Here is a 23,879-nt window from a genome sequence, read left to right as displayed (position 1 = left end):
TTCTTCTGTCAGTTATCAGCTGTTTCTTTTAGCTTGCTTTAGAAAAAAAGTGTAAAAAAAGTATATTTGATTAAAGTTCATTCTAAGTTTTATTAAAAATGCATTTACTTTCTTTTAAAAAAAAATTTTTTAAATTTTTCTTTAAAAAATTACTTTTTGGGCAACCCAATAGATATAGCTCAAATACTTTATCAGAATCCATGGTGGTGGGTTCCCATGATTCAGCCCGGCTGAACTTAGCACACTTTTACTTTTTTTTAATTATATGCTGAACTAGCTGGACCGGGCCCGCTCCGCTACGCCTTCTTTTACGTTATATCAAACAAAATTTTCCTTTGAATATTTATTTTCGACAATTAAAAAGCTTTTAGTGAAATACCATGCTACGAAAATTGTATAACGCTTGACAAACAGTTTAACAATATAAGTGTCCTTATCTAAATCCCTACCGCTAATATCATCCGATAAAAAGTAGCAGAAATAATCACTTATTTCCAGTTTTTTTTTTCGTTTGGCCCACTGTGCGTCATCAGAATATTTTGTAGAGCACATTTCTCATCTCAAAACAAATAACCACTTCCCTTTTATTAAAATTCAAATCTTCAAAAAAAAAATCTGTAAACATTATATGCTGATAAATTTGTCTATAACAGTTGAGTTCAAGCGAAACCTTCTACCACAGTAAAAAAAAATTACCATATATTGCTGTTAGTAACTTTTCGGTCTATCCTAATGAACTTAACGCATTAACCCTGATGCTATCATAAAAAGGAAATCACTTCTATAAGCCAAGCATTTATGTCTACTTATTATAAACACACTCCCAACGGGGATTATATCATGTCGTGTAAAACAATGCAACAACAAGAGTAGTCGACATGCATTTACTACACAGAGATACGCAACAGAACACCACCCATATGCAGCAGTCAGCTAAAGCAGCTGGCTGCAGAAAATACATGCTAACATTATATGGTTCATATTATATAGTTTATGTACGTACTTTCGCTATGTTATGTTGCACTCAAGCTCATGGGTAGTCATTACACATCTTCAAAAGCCACCATCATCATTATCATCATGCTCAAATTAGTTGCAAGATCATGGCAATCAACATTGGCATCATTATCTTACTGACACACAAGGACATGCATTCATTTTCATAAGTTATATTATTTTTAAGAGTGCGGGTGTATGTGTTTGTGTTTGTATATATACATAAAAATATTACTGTGTGTTTAAATGTATGTGTTTTGTGGTGAAACTATTTGTATATACGCTTACTTTATGCATAGCTCCCTTAAGACTTAAGGCAAAGAGCTTATACGGCTGAAGTTACTAATGAGGGGTTATGAAAATTGCATGAGCTTGGAAGGGAGATGCCTTAAACCAAATGAAACTAATAGAAGTTCTATCGCCAAAACCTTTAATGCTGGACTATTCCCCCTAACTCCTTTTTAATTTATCTCTATTGACCATCTCTAAAGTTACGGTTTTCTCATTTGACTATTTCCATATGTATTATGATAATTTTGTCTCCACACAACACACGCACACACACATGTAGGGCAATGTAGTGTTTGTATGAAGTGGAAAAACTTTGTTTGGAATTTAATTAGAAAATTGTCTAGACCAATTAGCAATTCTAATTTAAAAGGTTTATTTTAGATGCTCATTTTGATAAGGGACTTATTTAAGGTTATATGTAGAAACATAGCCTACATTTAGGCGCATGGCTATTGACAATTATTGCATAGTTTAGGGGGCGTTCAAAAGTAAATTGACCTCTGTTGCTACTTGAATTATACAGTGTAAGGCAAAAATAATAACAAGAAAAACCAGCAGCTTATAGAAGAGGAGGGGAAGCAAGAAGACATTTGCCAAGAAAAACCAGCAGCTTATAGAATAGGAGGGGAAGCAAAAAGACATTTGCCTTTAAGTCTGAAAGCTAACATCGAAATTTGTAGACAATTTCATCATTTTGCAACACGTCTCCGAACACATCAATCTTCAAAGTTGCATCTACACTACAAAAATCCTTAAAGATGCAAACAGTTTCTAGGATTAAACTCTTTTTTTTTCTCTAACTAATTTTATCAAAATGCTTCGGAGGTGACGGATCCTACCCTTTCTACAATTTTCAAAATTCGAGTTATCAGAAATGGATGCAAATTCATATTTTGCCCATGAACATTCCACTAAGGAACGGAGGCAAACTTCTCACATATCAATGAGTGCAGTCCGATTCAAGTTTAAGCTCTATAATGAGGGGCCTCTTTTTTATAGCCGAGTCCGAACGGCGTGCCGCAGTGCGACACCTCTTCGGAGAGAAGTTTTACATGGCATAGTACTTCAGGAATGTTGCCAGCATTAGGAGGGGAAAACCACCGTAGCGCAGAGGTTAGCAAGTCTGCATATGACGCTGAACGCCAGGGCTCGAATCCCGGAGAGACCATCAGAAAAACTTTTCAGCGTTGGTTTTCTCCTCCTAATCAGAAATGGATGCTCTGATTAAAAACCTCCCGATCAGACATGTAGACTGAATCCAAAAGTATGGATGTCAAATGAAAGATGTTTGCGAATAGAGTGTGATTCCGAAATATAACTTTGCCGCCAAGTTACAGGGACCACTACATAACCCAAGAATCCTCCTCAAACATAAATATAGGCCGATCAAACAATGAGGAACTCAAATAAAAGATATTTGAAAAAAGAGTTAGAATCTGATTTTCATATAAGAAATCGAGGACTACACCCACTAACATCCCGATGAACCCCAAAAGAAACATGTAGATCCTAAATGAAAGATATGTAGGAATAGAGAACGTACAAAGAAAAAATAAAAATTGGTTTTGATTACGAAATTAATTGATCCAATTAATTTGTTTTATTTAAAACTGCTACAATCACGTAAACGATAAAATTGCAAATTTAATTAAAGAAATCATTGACAATTTTGAAATTTTCAATGAATTTTTTTTATTAAACCAATTAAAAAAATTATTGAAATTTTCGAAATTTTCAATTAATTTTTTAATCGACCCAATGAAAAAAATTACTGAAATTTTTTTGAAACTTATATTTGATATCCGGATCGTTGAGTCGTCTGCCATGGGGTTGTTATAAATTTACCGGAATGTGTGACGCATGGACCTTTAAAATTTTCTTTCAGTTATATCCAACACAGAAAAAAAATCTCCCATATTTTGAGCACACTTTTTGTGTCAGTTACCAGATTTTATACCTTGTGCCTGCAGGAGGATGTGTGGAATGCACACTGTGGATATACCTATTATTTGGAATATTTTTCATTTTTATACCCAGCACCATAGGATATACTAATCTAATCATTTCGTTTGTAACACCTCGAAATATTGACCTGAGACCCTATAAAGTAAATTTATTCTTGATCGTCTTGATATTCTTAGTCGACCTGGTCCGTCAGTCCGTTTATCGAAATCACGATAGCGTTCGAACGAATAAAGATATCCGCTGGAAATTTCGCACAAATACTTCTTATCGATATAGGTCGTTGGGGATTGCAAATGGGCCATACCGGTTCAGATTTGGATATAGCCCCCATATAAACTGATCACCAGTTTTGATTTCTTGAGCCCCTCAATGCCTCAATTTTCATCCGATTCGGTTTAAATTTCCAATAAGGATCTAAATTCTGACTTTCAATATCATTGCTGAGTAAGATCCGAATTGGTCAATAAACTGGAATACCCCTCATTGAAACCCATTGCCGAATTTCACTACTTTAGCCTCTAAAAACCTCAATTTTCGTCTAATTTGGCTGAAATTATAACAACAAGACTTCTTCTATGACTTCCAACTTTCTTTCTATCTCCTGAGCATCTCGTTTCCCTTACAATAATGTCTTTCAAAATATTCTTTGCTACAATACAATATATGTGCCTCAATTTTGGATACTGTAGCGTTGTGGTATTCCTGGTCGCACATTGAGTTCTTATAAAGTTCTCAAAAATTTAATCTAGTTCCAAAATGTTTTCATAGAATTCTTTCCACTTAAAATCATTTTTATCCCGTATTGGTGCGTATGAGTATTTTTATTTAAGAGGACCATAGTGCGTATGACTTATAATAACACTCATACGCTATGAAGACCCCAGTGCCTACGTGTTGTAATATAGAATGTCATTGTTTGTGAATAGAGGGGCTGTTTTTCTATGTTTTTCCCACTTCACTTTTTGTAACTTGGCAGTGCCCACGGGTTGTAATAACTTTTATAGAATTGTAGAATGTCATTGTTTGAAAATAGACGGACTTGTTTTCTATGTTTTTATACCCTACACCACCACTGTGGTACAGGGTATTATAGATTTGTGCATTTGTTTGCAACGCTAAGAAGGAGAAGAACTAGACCCATTGATAAGTATACCGATAGACTCAAAATCACTTTTTTTATTCGATTTAGACATGTCCGCCTGTCCCTCTGTGAGTCTATGTATTCTTGTAATCAAAGTGCAGTTCGTATTTGTTGTCCAATCATCACGAAATTTTGCACATATCTCTTACCAAGAACAAACGCTATTGATTTTGATAAAAATCCGTTCAGATTTAGATATAGCTCCCATATAAAGGGTGATTTTTTTGAGGTTAGGATTTTCATGCATTAGTATTTGACAGATCACGTGGGATTTCAGACATGGTGTCAAAGAGAAAGATGCTCAGTATGCTTTGACATTTCATCATGAATAGACTTACTAACGAGCAACGCTTGCAAATCATTGAATTTTATTACCAAAATCAGTGTTCGGTTCGAAATGTGTTCATTCACCGTTCAGCGATGAGGCTCATTTCTGGTTGAATGGCTACGTAAATAAGCAAAATTGCCGCATTTGGAGTGAAGAGCAACCAGAAGCCGTTCAAGAACTGCCCATGCATCCCGAAAAATGCACTGTTTGGTGTGGTTTGTACGCTGGTGGAATCATTGGACCGTATTTTTTCAAAGATGCTGTTGGACGCAACGTTACGGTGAATGAACACATTTCGAACCGAACACTGATTTTGGTAATAAAATTCAATGATTTGCAAGCGTTGCTCGTTAGTAAGTCTATTCATGATGAAATGTCAAAGCATACTGAGCATCTTTCTCTTTGACACCATGTCTGAAATCCCACGTGATCTGTCAAATACTAATGCATGAAAATCCTAACCTCAAAAAAATCACCCTTTATATGTATTGCCCGATGTGCACTTAAATGGCCACAGTAGCTACAATTTTCAACCGATATGCACAAAATTTGGCATGGATTGTTATGTTACTGATCTTAACATATCTGCAAATTTTCATCAAAATCAGTTCAGATTTAGATATAGCTCCCATATATATGTATCGCCCGATTTGCACTTAAATGGCCGCAGTAGCTACAATTTTCAACCGATCTGCACAAAACTTGGCACGGACTGTTTCGTTACTGATTTTAACATATTAGCAAAATTTCATCAAAATCGGTTCAGATTAAGATATAGCTCCCATATTGCACTTAAATGGCCGCAGGGGCTAAAATTTTCAACCGATCTGCACAAAATTTGGCAAGGATTGTTTTGTTACTGATCTGAACATATCTGTTAGATTTCATCGAAATCGGTTCAGATTTAGATATAGCTCCCATCTATATGTATTGCCCGATTTGCACTTAAATGGCCGTAGTAGCTAAAATTTCCAACCGATCTGCACAAAATTTGGCAAGGATTGTTTTGTTACTGATCTGAACATATCTGTTAGATTTCATCAAAATCGGTTCAGATTTAGATATAGCTCTTATATATATGTATCGCCCGATTTGCACTTAAATGGCCGTAGTAGCTAAAATTTCCGACCGATCTGCACAAAATTTGGCAAGGATTGTTTTGTTACTACTCTTAACATATTTGCAAATTTTCATCAAAATCGGTTCAGATTTAGATATAGCTCCCATCTATATGTATTGCCCGATTTGCACTTAAATGGCCGTAGTAGCTAAAATATCCGACCGATCTGCACAAAATTTGGCAAGGATTGTTTTGTTACTACTCTTAACATATTAGCAAATTTTCATCAAAATCGGTTCAGATTTAGATATAGCTCCCATCTATATGTATTGCCCGATTTGCACTTAAATGGCCGCAGGGGCTACAATTTTCAACCGATCTGCACAAAACTTGGCACATACTGTTTCGTTACTGGTTTTAAAATATTTGCAAAATTTCATCCAAATCGGTTCAGATTTAGATATAGCTCCCATATATATGTATTGCCCGATGTGCACTTAAATGGCCGTATTAGCTAAAATATCCGACCGATCTGCATAAAATTTGGCATGGATTGTTTTGTTACTGATCTTAACATATCTGCTAGATTTCATCAAAATCGATTCAGATTTGGATATAGCTCCAATATAGATGTATTGCCCGATTCGCACTTAAATAGCCCTAGTAGCTACAATTTTCAACCGATTTGCACAAAATTCGACATGGATTATTTTGTTACTGATTTTAACATATTTGCAAATGTTCATCGAAATCGGTTCAGATTTAGATATAGCTCCCTTATATATGTATCGCCCGAATTGTACTTAAATGGCCATAGGAGCTAAAATTTCCAACCGATCTGCACAAAATTTGGCAAGGATTGTTTTGTTACTGATCTGAACATATCTGTTAGATTTAATCAAAATCGGTTCAGATTTGGATATAGCTCCAGTATAGATGTATAGCCCGATTTACTCTTATATGGCCGTAGTAACAACAATTTTCAAACATTCTGTTTAATAGTCAGTTCAGATTTAGATATAGGTCTCATATACATATATATTTATATATTGCCCGAAGTTATAATTGTAGGGTATTATATGGTCGGCTCCGCCCGACTTTTGCCTTCCCTTACTGGTTTTCACTTTTTGTAGCTTTGCTATTCTGTGTGTAAAATAGACAGATAAGTGGAACAGGGTTCCTTTTCATTCCCTCTCTCTCTATTTCTCTCTTCTCTACAAACTAATAATAGCCGCAAGTAAAATCCCCAAAAGTGAAGTGGGAAATATCGAGATATATTGGGTTGCCCAAAAAGTAATTGCGGATTTTTCATATAGTCGGCGTTGAAAATTTTTTTCACAGCTTGTGACTCTGTAATTGAATTCTTGCTTCTGTCAGTTATCAGCTGTTTCTTTTAGCTTGCTTTAGAAAAAAAGTGTAAAAAAAGTATATTTGATTAAAGTTCATTCTAAGTTTTATTAAAAATGCATTTACTTTGTTTTAAAAAATCCGCAATTACTTTTTGGGCAACCCAATAGTAATTGTTACCGAATTGCTTAAGAAAATGTATTGCCGTTTACCCACAATGAACATTGAATAAAAGCTTGTCAGTTGTCTAGTAACCTACTCCTTGCATGCTGTATACAATACGCTATCCATTTTCCAATAAATGTGAGAAGATTATTTGTAAATTTCGTTCTTAATTTAGTTGCATGCTTTCAGGATTCATACAAACCTCAATTTACTCTGCATGCAATTTAAAAACTTTAATCACTGCATTTTCAACTTCCTTTTACATTTTTTTCCTTGTACTTTTAATTTTTTGCAATCCATCTCAAACATTTGGAAATTTCTTTTCTAAAAACATTTACCCCAACCGCCTATGAGATGTGTTTTGAGGTAAATGTTTCCGCTTTTGAATGTCCTATATATGCCCCTCCTTCCAGCAGTAATTACTCTACGCTCTCTCTCTCTCTCCCTTTCCTATACAACAAAAACAACAACAATATATATAGGCTAGTACTTTATTGGAATTCACTCTTCTCTCATACAAAAATATATATTATGTTGCATTTTTGTTTTTCTCTTTTTGTTTTTTTTCTTCCATGATTCTTTTTTCTTGCTTTTGCAGAGCCACTTTGCCATTAACCGATACCAAAGATTTACTAAGCACTGAATGCAATTGTAGCCATAATGGTAGTGGTGGCGGTGGAGGCGGCGGCGGAGGGGGTGGTGGTGGAGGAGGTGGTGGTGGTGTTGGCAATAGCAACCATAACATCACCTCATCATCCACAACATCGAATGGCACCTCATCTTCGACGACAGCGGCGTCAACGAATGCCACCAACTCCTCTGCCTCCTCCCCATCTACGTCAGCGGCGGGCGCTTTGATAACATCAGCTTCAGCCACAAATGGCAGTGCTGGGCCTTCATCATTGAGCTATGGTGGTGTTGGCATGGGCGGCGGTTATTCCAATTTAAGGACCACAGCATTGGATGCCATCGATCTCACCGATAATCATTCATCACTCTTTGCCCACTTTGATATGCTGCGGCATGGCTACATCAATTACAACAATCACAGTCGGCCCATATCGATTCCAGCGTCAAATGCCTCGGCCATTGCTGCTGCGGCCACAGCATCATCGAATGGCCAAATGTCCACATCGACCTCAATGTACAGTCATCATCCTATGGATAATTCAAGTTCTGATCTAAGGGGTGGTGGTGGTGGTGGTGGCGGCGGCGGCAGCGGGGGTGGTATTGGTGGTGGGGTTGGCGGTGTAATTGTTGGCGGTGGAGCGGGCGGTGTGTTTGGTGTTGACCTATACCATGATGTTATTGGTGTTATTAATCGAAATAATAGCAGTAACAATGCCAACATCAGCAACAGCAATGTTTCTGGCAGCGGCCACTACCTGCAGCACCAGCATTCGCAACCGCATCCACATCAGCATCAGCATCACAACCATCATCGCCATCACCATCGCCACCATAGCCAAGATATTTACTCACCTTCTTCTACTCCATCATCATTATCATCATCTTCAACCACGTCATTTGTGCACACTAACAATTCTAATTTGGGTAGTAGTAGCGTTAGTAGTCACTCGGGTGGTATTAGTATCGTTGGTGTTGGTGTTAGTGGTAATGGTGGTAATGGTGTGGTTCATCACTCGTCCTCGTCATCATGCGCTGCAAATGCTTTCCTCTCCTCCGCATCATCATCATCAAATTCTTCTACTACTACTACTTCCACAACTACAGCTTGCACTAATACTACTACTAACAATCATAACAATTGTGCCATGTCCAGTTGTGCGTCCATATGTCCGAATTTAACATCTGTCTCTACTACCACCTCCTCCTCCTCCTCAAATTCTTCAACGTTCAATTTGTACAATAGTTATCTACTTCGCAATAATGGTTCCAATTATTTAAACAGCAATACGACCAGTGACGTTGTCGCCTCTACTTCAGCATCTGCATCAGCATCAGCATCATCATCCGCCTCCGCCAATAATGCATTGTCATCATCGCAGCAGCAACAGCAGCAGCAGCATCATCATCATCATCATCACCATTCAGCGGCAACAACGAATGATCCACACCAGATGGGCAACAACAGCAGCAGCAACACGAGCAGCAATAATTTGATGAACTACAACAGCCATCATCACTGTGATTATCATCATGAAAATAATCAGGTCAGTAATGTTTAGTGAAAGAACTTTAAAATAATCGTTTGTCGTTTCCACTCGATAATGTACTGTTATAACATATAACATTGCTGATCTTACAGAATGGTTTAGAGGATTCACCCAGACGACACAGTTCCATGGATCAACTACTGGGTCTGCTTAATGACATGGGCACATCACCACGTACCAGAAGTCTTAGTGATGGTGGTACACAGGAAGATGAGGATGACCGTAAGTATTGAACCTTTTTGATTTTCAAAACAAATATTGAGTGACCACTAGAGCTATTGCCCCTGGGACGGAAGTGAAGTACGTACGAACAAGGGCTCAGTGACAACTGTATCTGGGAGATGCAAAACGCCAGCTGTTATGGTTATCCAACCTAAGGTGATTGAGATACTAAGATGCCGGTACGAGTGTGTAGACGGAAGGAAAGTACTTGCGAACAAACGTCGGTGGTTCCTAAATCTGAGGAATACTGGGCGAAGCGTTAGCTTTTATGGTTACAGAGAAGTGATTCACTCACGGCGTCTTTGAGCTACTGGGATACCGGAACGTGTGTGTAGGTAGAAGGAAATAAGAAGCAATTTAGGAGTCCGTTATATAAGCACGTTGGCGAAACGCTGGCTGTTATGGTTACCGAGGCGTGATTCACTCACGGGGTGATTGTGTGTAGACGGATATAGAGTACACGCCAATAAGCGGTCAGTGACTGCTATGTCTAAGACATGCCCATCAAAAAGCTGGCTTTTATGGTTACAGAGACGGATGAAAAAGGGTTTGTGGCTATGCATTTGAGGGATGTTGTGCAAAACGCTGGCTGTTATGGTTGCCGAGACGTGACTCAGCGTTGACCCTATTGCCAAGACGTGATTCGCTCACTACGTGATTGAGGCCGTGACGTGTGTTTAGACGGATGGAAAATACTAGCGAATAATGACTCAGTGGCTGCCTTGTTTCAGCCACACTGACAAAACGCCGGCTATAACGATTGATTCACTCACCGGAAGTGTGTGTACCCTGATGCACCCGGAAGTGTGTATACGCTTTGTCATAAACATACTCGTCAAAACGCTGGTTGTTATAGTAACAGAGACATGATTCACTTACATATGTCGTAATTGAGGCACCAAGACTCCAGGACGCGCGAATAATAGCTCAGCGTCTCCTGTTTCGAACGAACACTGGGCGAGAAGCTGGATGTTATGGCTACCGAGACATTTCTCGGTCACAGCGTGATTAATGCGCTAAGACACCGGGACGTAGGTGTATCTGATGTATCTGGGGGATGTTGTGCAAAACGCTGGCTGACTCAGTCACGGTATGTTTGAAGCACTAGAATAATGGTACGTTTGTGTAGACAAAATGTATTTTCTCGCGAACAAGGGGTTGGTGGCTTCTATGTCTTAGTGACACTATGCAAAATCCTATGGATTATGGTTACCGTGACGTGTATCACTCACTACGTGATTGAGGCCGTGACGCGTGTTTAGACGAATGGAAAATACTCGCGAATAATGACTCAGTGGCTGCTGTGTCTCAGCTACACTGGACAAAACGCCGGCTAATACCATAACCGAGGGATGAGGATCTCACGGGTCAAAACACTGGCTGTTATAGTTAAAGAGACGTGATTCACTTACATACGTCGTGATTGAGGCGCAAGGACTCCGGGACGTATGTTAAGACGGACTGAAGGTACGCGCGAATAATAGCTCAGCGTCTCCTGTATCTAACAAACACTGGACGAGACGCTGAGTGTTATGGTTACCGAACTAATACCCGCTCAAGGCGTGACTAAAGCGCTAAGGCACCGAGATTCACTCACTACGTGATTGAGGACGGGACGTGTGTTTAGACGGACGCAAAATACGCGCGACTGATGACTCAGGGGCTGCTGTGTCTGAGGCACACAGGACAAAACTCTGCGTATTATGATAACCTAGACGTGATTCCCTCACGTCGTGATTGAGGCACTTATACACTTGACATGTGTGTGGACGAACGAAGAGTGCGCGCCAATAATAACTCAGTGATTTATTCACGACCTGATTTAGGCCGGGACTTGTTTGTAGACTGAAGGAGAATACGCGCAAATAATGACTCGGTGGCTGTTGTGTCTGAGGCACACTAGACAAAACGCTGGCTATTACGTAAACCGAGGCGTGATTCCCTCACGTCGTGATTGAGGCACTAACACACCTGGAAGTGTGTGTAGACGAACGAAAAGTACGAGCGAATAATAACTCGGTCGCTCCTGTGTCTGATGTTGTGCAAAACGCTGGCAGTTATGGTAGCCAAGACGTGACTCAGTCACGGCGTGTTTGATGCACTAGACTACTCAGACGTATGTGTAGACGGAAGATAAGTACTCCCGAACAAGAGGTCTTTGGCTCCTTTATTTGAGAAAAAATCTATGCAAAATGGTAAATGTTGTGGTTACCGAGACGTGATTCACTCACTACGTAATTGAGGACGGGACGTGTGTGTGTGTGTGTGTTTAGACGGACGGAAAATACGCGTGACTAATGACACAGGGGCTGCTGTGTCTAAGGCACACTGGACAAAACTCTGGGTATTACGATAACCGAGGCGTGATTTCCTCATGTCGTGATTGAGGCACTAACTTACTCGACATGTGTGTAGACGAACGAAGAGTGCGCGCGAATAATAACTCCTGTATCTGAGAGACACTGAGCGAGACGCTAGCTGTTACGGTTGCCGAGCCGTGACTCAGTCACAGCGGGATTAAAGCGTTAGAGTACCGAGACATATGTATACACGGAAGATAAGTGGTCGTGAACAAGCGGTCGTTGGCTTCTTTATCTGAGGGAAAATCTAAGCAAAACGCTGAATGTTAAGGTTATCGAGTTGTGATCGACTCACGGCGTGATTGAGGCTGGGAAATATGTTACGACGCGCGAGTAATGTCTCGATGGCTGCTGTGTCGGAGGCACACTGAACAAAACGCCGGCTATTATGATTAGCGAGCATGATTGCCTCACGTCATGATTGAGGCACTAAGACACGGGGACGTGTGTACAACCGAACAGAAAATACGCGCGAATAATGACTCAATCGCTCCTTATCTGAGGGGCACTGGGCAAAACGATAGGTGTTTTGGTTAGAAATAAATGATTCAGTCTCGGTGTGATTGACGCGCAAAAACATAGGGATGTGTGTGTAGACGGAAGGAAAGTAAGCGCGAATAATGACCTTGGCTGTTATGGTTACCAAGACATGACTGACTCACGCCGTGATTCAGACACTAGGATACCGAGATGTTGTACACTATGCAGAAGAGCCAGAGCGTAGAAATGTGGCTAGGTCGATTCTGACAAGTGTACTCTCAATCATGGGACTGCGTTGGAAAGGTCTGTTACGTCTTGGCATAAGTAGGGCCATGTGAAACATGCCGCTTGGGTCGATGGATACGATTATGGACGTCAAGCCCATAGAGGCAGCATATTGAGGTAGAGACTTAGATTGCACCATTATCCGCTAATCGAGCTGACGATAGAGGAAACTGTCTAAGCAATACCTTCTGGGCTGTTATCGCAGAGACCATCCAAATCGTCATCTTGTGGATAGGTATCCACCGCCCATAAACCTTGATTTAATAGATCTACATGATCTAGACCATTCATGGGCAGCATACACATCCGGTGGATAGGTATCTACCGCCCAGAAGCCTTAATATAGATCTAAATGATCTAGAGCATTCATGGGCAGCACACACATCCGCACATAAATTCCTATGCCCGCGGCTGCCTCTATTTCATTAAATTGTTGCTTGGTGATATTCACTCAAACACAGTTTTGTCTTATCAATAGTGGTAGTGCGCCCATCACTGGTCTAGAGCGTGAGGTCAAGCGCTGTAGGAGAGAAACTCTGGATCAAGCGGCATATCAAGCGGATCTAGACAAGATTCATGCAGACTCGGTAGCAGATGCGGTGAATAGGTACCGGGTGAAAATGGTTCTTGGAGAAAGACCGCCTCCAATTGCTCCCCCGGCAAACCAGAGTAGTTTTGGCTCAATTATGATACGACAGATGCAGCCGCCTCAATTCCTACAGAGCAAGGATTGATGCCAACGTGCAGGATGTATGACCCGATTATGACCAGGAACCACACGTCACCTATTTAACTGTCCAGCCGGACCCACTCATCTCAAACCCAGATCCCTCTGGACGAACCCCATCTTAGTCGGCAAGTTCCGAGATTTGAATACTCAACAGAATCAAGCAGACAAAAGTTAGAACACAACACACTGCTACAACAACAGGAAACGGGATAAAACGGATACATGAGAAGAGACTGAGGTAAAGTAGGAAGAAGAGTCATACGACCAGCGGCATCTACATAGAGCATATAGGACTACAAGTAGAAATGCGACAAGAGAAGCTGTGGTCCGAGCTTGAGGTATGGGCAGCAAGACTTTAGATCACGTCCACCTTGCTCTGCCTGATGTTGTAGTAGCCACATTTGCATGTAGAGGTGGGGATCCTCTTCAAGCTTTTATAGGTGGGCAAGCTCGCTCTGGTCTATACAAGCGATTTGCGCGGGAACATGATGACCATTGGTTATTAAAAGGCGCCAATATCTCGCCTTGTCGTATTAAGCATCATAGGCACTCAGTACTTATGCAAGAGCCGGTGGCACCCGGCCTACCACTAAGACTCTCCACTCGATACCGCTGATTGTCCGCGACTGCAGTTCCAGCTACTCCGTATAGGGCACTCCACTATCCGCAACCGGTGGACGCAACGTTTCGGCCTGTGCGATGTTCATATTTATGCCGTTCCGAGTGCTCTCCCCGTAAAAGGGCATTGTAAAAATAAATCTTATCCTCACCGCGTTTCTAATGCTAAGTTTCCTAATGGAAGTTTTCCCGAATACTTTGAGACAGCCTTCTGGATGATTTCCTCACGACGGCGTAGTGGTTTAAGCCTAATACACAGATTGACGAAGTTGTTATTTACAGCAGGAGTTCTAAGGTACCCACAGTGGTAGCGAAGAATGTTGCATTTATTGAAAGCGAAAGATAATTGGGGTTTCTTAGACAGAAAATTGAACTTCATATCCAACATTTGGGTAAAGGTGTCTCTTGCCTTATACTCCTTTAAGTCCATGGGCAATAGTTGCCGGCGTTAACATATCTTTCTTTAAAACCATTAATGCAATATGGTGTTGTGATCTGGTGGACAGCACTTTACAAATCCAACCAATGTTTCTTTGATACGTTTAATTCACTATTTACTCATAATTTTGTACATCTCTTTCTCTTTGCAGTTGAAAAGGAAGCCCAACCCGATTTATTAAATAATACACCTCCTGTGCCTCCCAAACGCTCCCACAGACGACGTCACACACCCCCTCGCCCCATATCGAATGGCCTGCCACCCACACCCAAAGTGCATATGGGTGCCTGCTTTTCAAAGATATTCAATGGTTGTCCACTACGAGTCCACTGCACTGCCTCATGGATCCATCCGGAGACGCGGGATCAGCATTTACTTATTGGCGCCGAGGAGGGTATCTTCAATTTGAATATGAACGAATTGCATGATGCTGCCATAGATCAATTGTTCCCACGACGTACAACATGGTTGTATGTCATCAAGGATGTCCTTATGAGTCTGTCGGGTAAATCGTGTCAACTGTATCGGCACGATCTCATTGCGCTGCACTCGAAGCAAACGCATCGATTTTCAATGCACATGAATAAGATACCCGAGAGGCTGGTGCCGCGCAAATTCGCCCTTACCACCAAGGTACCGGACACCAAAGGTTGTACGCAATGCTGTGTTACCCGCAACCCCTACAATGGCTATAAGTATTTGTGTGGGGCCACGCCCAATGGCATCTTCCTAATGCAATGGTATGATCCCTTGAACAAATTCATGCTGCTGAAGCAATGCGAGTGGCCGGCCACTAGCATACTGGGAGGTGGCCATGGCTGTGTGTTGAATGGTCGTACCCCGGTATTTGAAATGATCATCACACCCGAACTGGAATACCCCATAGTGTGTACGGGAGTGCGAAAGGCATTGAATGGATGTGTCAAGCTGGAACTCATCAACATGAACAGTGGTATAGATTTGATTTTATGCTTTGGAATTGCTACTTACTGTGTGCTTTCTGTTTTGTTCTCTCCCTCTCCTTCTCCTCCAACGAATTTTGTGATCCTTTCAAATAAATCCCCCCTTTTTTATGTGGCGTGTCGGTGTTGTGTTGTTTCTTCTCCTTTATCCCCATGTCCTTTCTTCTTTTTTTTATTATCTTTTCTTGTGTTCTTTTCGTATGTTTTTTTTTAACTCCCGTCATGTCCTGCCAATCACCCTGCCTTGTGTGAATCTATGCCCCCTACTCCCCATAGGTGCCAGTTGGTTCCATTCGGATGATCTGGAATACGATGCTATGGCTACAATGGTACCCCGACGCGAACTACTCAAAGTGGTTAAAGTGCATCAAGTGGAAAAGGATGCGATTATTGTATGTTATGGAAATGTGATACAAGTGGTTACACTCCAAGGTAACCCAAAACAGCATAAGAAAATGGTCTCCCAGTTGAATTTTGACTTCAATGTGGATAGTATAGGTGAGTAGTAGCTGCCTGCCATGTCTTCAAAATATACCAAATTCTTGATTTTTGTTTTGCAGTTTGTTTACCCGATAGTGTTTTAGCATTCCACAAGCACGGCATGCAGGGCAAGTCGCTGCGCAACGGTGAAATAACGCAAGAAATCAAGGATATGAGCCGTACATATCGTTTGCTGGGTAGTGATAAGTAAGTCATATTCAATCGATTTATAATTTTGGGTTTCTATTTGGGGGAAAAAAGAAAAAAGTCGGACTAAATCACTACGGTCTAGTACTACTAGTTCCATGGCAGCCGGTTGTACGTAACGGATTGACCCGATGGAGTCCTTCATCGGCAAGGGCTTCCGCCGCAGTGTACCACACACTGCTACAACAACTACTACTAGTCCAAACACCAGTTTTTTCCTATGGCTTCAGGATAATTAAATTTGTGGTTAAGTACCTAGAGGTCACACCCCTCCCCAAAAATCCCCCAACACGCTTGAACGGACAGTATTTGGGAGAAGAATACGAGGCGATGTAAAGGGTGATTTTTTTGAGGTTAGGATTTTCATGCATTAGTATTTGACAGATCACGTGGGATTTCAGACATGGTGTCAAAGAGAAAGATGCTCAGTATGCTTTGACATTTCATCATGAATAGACTTACTAACGAGCAACGCTTGCAAATCATTGAATTTTATTACCAAAATCAGTGTTCGGTTCGAAATGTGTTCATTCACCGTTCAGCGATGAGGCTCATTTCTGGTTGAATGGCTACGTAAATAAGCAAAATTGCCGCATTTGGAGTGAAGAGCAACCAGAAGCCGTTCAAGAACTGCCCATGCATCCCGAAAAATGCACTGTTTGGTGTGGTTTGTACGCTGGTGGAATCATTGGACCGTATTTTTTCAAAGATGCTGTTGGACGCAACGTTACGGTGAATGAACACATTTCGAACCGAACACTGATTTTGGTAATAAAATTCAATGATTTGCAAGCGTTGCTCGTTAGTAAGTCTATTCATGATGAAATGTCAAAGCATACTGAGCATCTTTCTCTTTGACACCATGTCTGAAATCCCACGTGATCTGTCAAATACTAATGCATGAAAATCCTAACCTCAAAAAAATCACCCTTTACAAGTTTAGTGAGCCCTTAAAACAAGTAAGCCTGAGAACTCTAAACGCTTTTGGTATTGAACGTGTGGTAAAAGGCCTTAAGCCATGATCGTACAATCATTCGAATATGATCCGAACTTTATCTACAGTTGGTGATTGAAAGGAAGATAAGTAAAGGGGTCAGATTAGGTTGAAAATAGGTTGCCGAATCTTATCCGTCCCATGCCACTTTGGACATACACCTAAGCCAGTTATCGGCTTATTGTAAGCTTGAATCCGAAAAAGCATCCCCGAAGGTATGTCTGGTATTCCACGATGCTTACAAAATCGGAAGAGATGCGCCAGGTTGTTCAACCTTCAATTTGTTGTGCATCCTGTGAATGACAGGGCTAAACGGAAAGCCATTCGTCGTAGCCATGGAGTCCGAGTCGATGGACAGCCAACACAATTTACCATGGAGAAGTTACGAATGTCATACATACCAAGCCATCCAAGGCGTTGGGCCCCGATGGAATCTCTACATTGATGCTCTAGAATCTGGATCTAACTGGAGTCTAGTACCTTACAGCTGTCCTTAAACCGTCTTTAAACACTCTTATAGTACCCGATGTCTGGAAGATAGGCAGAGTGATCTCGCTACTGAAGCCTGGAAATGACCCGAGTAAGGGGGAGTCGTACAAACGATCTCTTTTCTGCCACCAGTAGCCAAGACGCTTAAGAGACTACTTCTTCCCAGCCTTGTTGCAAAATTTCCATTCGCTGAATATCACCATGGATTTCGAAGACTGCATAGCACAACAACTGCTTTGCATGCCATTACCGTGCCGTGGCTTGAAACCGCCCAGGCGAATTGATAGGACGGTCCTCGTAGCACTGTACCTAACGTAGACCGTGTTGGTCAGCCATGACAAACTATTTGACGACATCGTCAACACGTCCCCCAGTCTGGCCTGAAACGCTGGGTCGCGAATTATCTGGTGTGGTCGCCAGTCATTTGTGGAATTTAGGGATGAGAAATCGAAACACCGTAGAGTGAAACAGGGAGTTCTCTAAGAAGGCACTGTTTAACCTCAACCTTTCCACCATTTCACACCCTACAGACGGCATAGAGATCGTCAATTCTTAATAGCCTCCTTTATCAGGTATTGAATTGATACCAAATGGTATTAAAAATCTTTGCTAATGACGCAAAAAAAATAATACCAGGCGGTATTGACAAAGTACCGTAATTTTTCTATCGGTATACGCATTCTCCCCACATACCACAGCAATTTGCGATAAAGTCAAAAGTAGAAATAAGGTCGCCAAGTCACTTGCCGGCAGCACTTGGGGTGCTGACATAGAAATCGTGTTGATCACATACAAAGCAAATGTCCGGTCAGCACTTGGGGTGCTGACATAGAAATCGTGTTGATCACATACAAAGCAAATGTCCGGTCTGTGGTAAGTTGTGCAGCGCCAGTGTGGTCTCGTCAGCTATATTACACACAGGGGAAGGATATTCAGATTTGTGAGATCATTTACGATCCGGCAGCTGCCACTCCTACGGAGCTAGGATTGAAGCCAACATGCAGGATGTGTGCCCTGATTGTGACCTAGGACCACACGTCACCTATTTAACTGTCCAGCCAGACCCCCATGAATCAGACCTAGATCCCTCTGGACGCACCCAACCTTAGTCGAAGAGTTCTTGAATCTGGATATTAAACTAAATCAAGCAGACAAAAGAACACAACAAACTGCTACAACAACAGGTTCAGAGAACATATAGTCTTGGCGTAGGCGGAGCGATGAGGACCAGGTCCACTAGGGCACTGGTGACTATTCTAGATATCCGACCCATAGACATACAGGTTAAGAAAGAAGCAGTCACTACGACTATGACACTTAAGGCGATTGAGCAGCTCATACCATCGCGGTATAATCGAAGCAAAGATAGGAAACCTGGAGGGAAGGGAAGAAAGAGGTCAGTATAGCTTTCGGTATCACAACGCGACACTAGGACTACAGCTCTAAACAGTAAACAGCCCATAAACGCAATAACAACCAAGACGGTAAGACCACGAACAGTCTTGGAATGTCAGAAAGAGATTAACACCTTTCCTTTCCGCATCGTTTGGGTGCCGGGCCATAGCGGAGTAACTGGGAATGAGAAAGCAGACGATTTGGTAGTGAAGGCTAAAGAACTTCCGTCAATAAGCTAGGTTAACCGGAAACCTTTCGGGTCGACACAGTTCGAGTTAAGGACGTGGGCGGCAAATGCGCATGCAACCCTGTGGGACAGCGAAAAGGTCGGTAGGACGGCGAAATTCCTATGGGGAAATCCGGATTGTGAGAAGACGAGACTATTACTGACAGGAAATATGAAGGAGGTCAATATAGCTTTCGGTGTCATAACGGAACACGTAGTCCTATGTAAAATCGGTGCGGCAGGTGAAAGCATGTGTAGGGCATGCGGGGAAGATGATGAGACTTCATATCGCTATAATAGCAGAGCAAATCTTTTCTTTTACCCTTTTTTATACCCACCACCGAAGGATGGGGGTATATTCATTTTGTCATTCCCTTTGCAACACATCGAAATATCAATTTCCGACCCTATAAAGTATATATATTCTTGATCAGCGTAAAAATCTAAGACGATCTAGGCATGTCCGTCCGTTTGTCCGTCTGTCTGTTGAAATCACGCTACAGTCTTTAAAAATAGCGATATTTAGCTGAAACTTTGCACTGATTGTTTTTTTTGTCCATAAGCAGGTTAAGTTCGAAGATGGGCTATATCGGACTATATCTTGATATAGCCCCCATATAGACAGATCCGCCGATTTAGGGTCTGAGGCCCATAAAGCCACATTTATTATCCGATTTTGCTGAAATTTGAGACAGTGAGTTATGTTAGATCCTTCGACATCGGTCGTCAATTTGGCCCAGATCGGTTCAGATTTGCTTATAGCTGTCATATAGACCGATCCTCCGATTTAGGGTCTTAGGCCCATAAAAGCCACTTTATTATCCGATTTTGCTGAAATTTGGGACAGTGAGTTGCCGTATGCCCTTCGACATCTTTCTGCAATATGGCCCAGATCGGTCCAGATTTGGATATAGCTGCCATATAGACAGATCCGCCGATTTAGGGTCTGAGGCCCATAAAAGCCACATTTATTATCCGATTTTGCTGAAATTTGGGACAGTGAGTTGTGTTAGGCCCTACGACATCCTTCGTCAATTTGGCCCAGATCGGTCCAGATTTGGATATAGCTGCCATATAGACCGATCCGCCGATTTAGGGTTTTGGGCCCATAAAATGCGCATTTATTGTCCGATGTCGCCAAAATTTGGAATAGTGATTTGTGTTAGGCCCTACGACATCCTTCGTCAATTTAGCCCACATCGGTCCAGATTTGAATATAGCTGCCATATAGACCCATCCTCCGATTTAGGATCTTAGGCCCATAAAAGCTACATTTATTATCCAATTTTGCTGAAATTTGAGACAGTGAGTTGTGTTAGGCCCTACGACATCCTTCGTCAATTTGGCCCAGATCGGTCCAGATTTGCTTATAGCTGCCATATAGACCGATCCCTCGATTTAAGGTTTTGGGCCCATAAAATGCGCATTTATTAAACGATTTTGCTGAAATTTGGGACAGTGAGTTGCCGTATGCCCTTCGACATCTTTCTTCAATTTGGCCCTGATCGGATCAGATTTGGATATAGCTGCCATATAGACCGATCCCTCGATTTAAGGCTTTGGGCCCATAAAATGCGCATTTATTGTCCGATGTCGCCGAAATTTGGAATAGTGATTTGTGTTAGGCCCTACGACATCCTTCGTCAATTTGGCCCACATCGGTCCAGATTTGAATATAGCTGCCATATAGACCCATCCTCCGATTTAGGGTCTTAAGCCCATAAAAGCCACATTTATTAAACGATTTAGCTGAAATTTGGGACAGTGAGTTGCCGTATGCCCTTCAACATCTTTCTTAAATTTGGCCCACATCGGTCCAGATTTGGATATAGCTGCCATATAGACCGATCCGCCGATTTAGGGTCTTAGGCCCATAAAAGCCACATTTATTAAACGATTTTGCTGAAATTTGGGACAGTTAGTTGCCGTATGACCTTCGACATCTTTCTTCAATTTGACCCTGATCGGTCCAGATTTGGATATGGCTGCCATATAGACCGATCCCTCGATTTAAGGTTTTGGGGCCATAAAAAGCCTATTTACTGTCCGATGTTGCCGAAATTTGGGACAGTGAGTTGTGATAGGCCCTTCGAGATCCTTCTTTAATTTCACTCAGATCGGTCCAGATTTTAATATAGCTGCCATATAGACCGATCTCTTGGTTCTAGGTTTTGGGGCTATAGAAGGCACATTTTTTGTCCGATGTTGCCGAAATTTGGGACAGAGAGTTAAGTTAAGCCCCTCCATATATTTCTGCAATTTGGTCTAGATCGATCAAGATTTGCATATAGCTGCCATATAGACCGATATCTCGAATTAAAGTCTTGGCCCCAAAAAAGGCTCATTTATAATCCGATTTAACTGAAATTTAACACAGTGACTTGTGTTAGGCTTTTCGACATCCATGTCGTATATATAGTTCAGATCGGTTTAATTTTTAGATACAGCTACTAAAAAGACCAATATTTTGTTATACTTGTACTTATTAGTATTTCGTCCAAATCGGAACATATTTCGATATAAAATTTTCACCGGATTTTGATGTAAGTTGGTTTACATATATTCCCAAGGTGGTGGGTATCCAAAGTTCGGCCCGGCCAAACTTAACGCCTTTTTACTAGTTTTTGCCTAAGAAGAGATGGCGGGAAAAGAACTTGAGAAATGCAATTGATGGTGGAGAGTATATAGGATTCGGTCCGGCCGAACTTAACGCCTTTTTACTGGTTTTTCTTTAATATTTAATTGCTACTTAATTTCGCCTTTTTTCTTGCAGAGTTGTGGCATTAGAAAGTCAATTGTTACGCACCGGATCCCTGGGCAGTGAAGAGGGTCATGATCTTTACATATTAGCCGGTCATGAGGCTAGTTATTAAATTAGAACAAACAAAAATAGTTGTTCCAACAAATGTATGATTAAATTTGGTATTACCCCCCCTCTCCCAACTAAAATTGCTAATAAGCAAAAAAAAACATAGAAATTCTAAAGGAATGCAAAACCAATTTCTTACAAGCAAATGTTGAACAAAAAAAAATATTTTGAAAATAGCAATTCTGTAAAAAAATCCAAAAGGAATGCAAATCCAATTTCTTACAAGCAAATGTTGAAGAAAAAAAAAATATTTTGAAAATAGCAATTCTGTAAAAAAAAGAATAAAAGCAAAAAAGATAACTAAATGAAAGAGGCAAAAGAGTTTATTATTATTTATAACCAAAAACATAAACTCACAATTTAAAAAAACACACCTAAAAGCAAACAACAGCAACAGAAAAGAGATAAAATTATGCTACAAAAAAACTACCATTTAATGTTAATGATAAATTTAATACAAAAAAAAACAAACAAAACAAAGGAAGAATGATTAGCAAGCAAATTTAGCATGTTTTGTAAAATTCTAAGAATATTTTTCACAAAAACATTAAAAAACCCACATGTAACGAAAACTTTATAACAAAGAAGCTGCAACCATGCGGCTCCTGGTTGGCTACTACCCCGCTTGAATTGGGGTATTGGCCCAAGGAGCTGGGCAAGTGAGTTGATTTAGAAGACTAGAAATTCGATAATTATTATTTTATTTTTATTTTTAACGATTTATGTTAAATGAGAAAAAAAACACACACACACACACACTACAAAAACAATAAACAATATGTAACTTATATAACTAAAAATAAAAAAAAAAACACACACACAATGCTCTAAGTAATAGAACCTAGTATACCGAATGCAAGCGAAACTGCAAACTACAAAACTAAACAACAAATGCAACCACAGCAACAAGAAACACATCCATAAGAAAAAATCGACTCTTAATCTAACTCTGTGTATATTGATTGTATTAAAATAAAGAAACAAACAAACAAAAAACAATAACAATAGCATTATGAAAAATTTATTATAATAACAATAACAACCACTATTAACTGTATTAATTTAAACAAACATTATTTGTATTTTCTCTTTGTATTTTTTACAAAACTAATATTTAGTACAGCACACATATATATATATATGTGCATATATTTGTAATAGATACTCTAATATATTTAGCATTTTCTGTTTTCTTCTATTTCTTCCAAGTTTTTTTTTGTGTTTTTTGTTTCCTGTATGTTTTTAGTATTTAAATTTATAATATATTCAATTTAGCATTAAACAAAGTGATTTATTATAATTAAAATTTATATTAAAGAGAATGCTTATAATAAAAAAAAGAAACAAAGCTCCAAAAAGCCATTACTTTATAAACCCTGCCCCCACTCAGATATATCTCCCAGCGTAAACATAAAAAGTCAGAAGACTCCTTATGTTAGTGAATTTTCATTCCATTTTTATACCCTCCACCATAAGATGGGGGGTATACTAATTTCGTCATTCTGTTTGTAACTACTCGAAATATTCGATCTTGGGTCTTGACTTCTTGAGCCTCTAGAGTGCGCAATTCTGATCCGATTGGAATGAAATTTTGCACGACGTGTTTTGTTATGATATCCAACAACTGTGTCAAGTATGGTTCAAATCGGTCCA

The 23,879-nt window shown here is 40.5% G+C and overlaps 1 protein-coding gene across 11 annotated transcripts in view; it reads left to right on the top strand.

Annotated features, from left to right (window-relative positions):
• The window catches only part of LOC106080707 (mitogen-activated protein kinase kinase kinase kinase 5), a 440,370-nt gene extending 417,018 nt beyond the window's left edge, over positions 1 to 23,352 (top strand). For 7 of the 11 annotated variants that reach the window (XM_059370126.1, XM_059370119.1, XM_059370123.1 and 4 more), the window contains 7 exons: positions 7,892 to 8,437; positions 9,206 to 9,467; positions 9,563 to 9,692; positions 14,756 to 15,556; positions 15,843 to 16,064; positions 16,127 to 16,253; positions 22,131 to 23,352. In XM_059370126.1, coding sequence (XP_059226109.1) covers positions 7,892 to 8,437; positions 9,206 to 9,467; positions 9,563 to 9,692; positions 14,756 to 15,556; positions 15,843 to 16,064; positions 16,127 to 16,253; positions 22,131 to 22,230 — 2,188 coding nt within the window. In that variant the 3' untranslated portion in view covers positions 22,231 to 23,352. The remainder of the gene's footprint in view (positions 1 to 7,891; positions 8,438 to 9,205; positions 9,468 to 9,562; positions 9,693 to 14,755; positions 15,557 to 15,842; positions 16,065 to 16,126; positions 16,254 to 22,130) is intronic. The other 4 variants (XM_059370125.1, XM_059370130.1, XM_059370128.1 and 1 more) reach the window with 2 other exon arrangements.
• The last annotated feature ends 527 nt before the right edge of the window (positions 23,353 to 23,879 follow it).

The sequence above is a fragment of the Stomoxys calcitrans genome, chromosome 5, assembly GCF_963082655.1.
Source record: "Stomoxys calcitrans chromosome 5, idStoCalc2.1, whole genome shotgun sequence".
Lineage (NCBI taxonomy): Eukaryota > Metazoa > Arthropoda > Insecta > Diptera > Muscidae > Stomoxys > Stomoxys calcitrans.
This window is presented reverse-complemented; position numbering and strand designations above follow the sequence as displayed.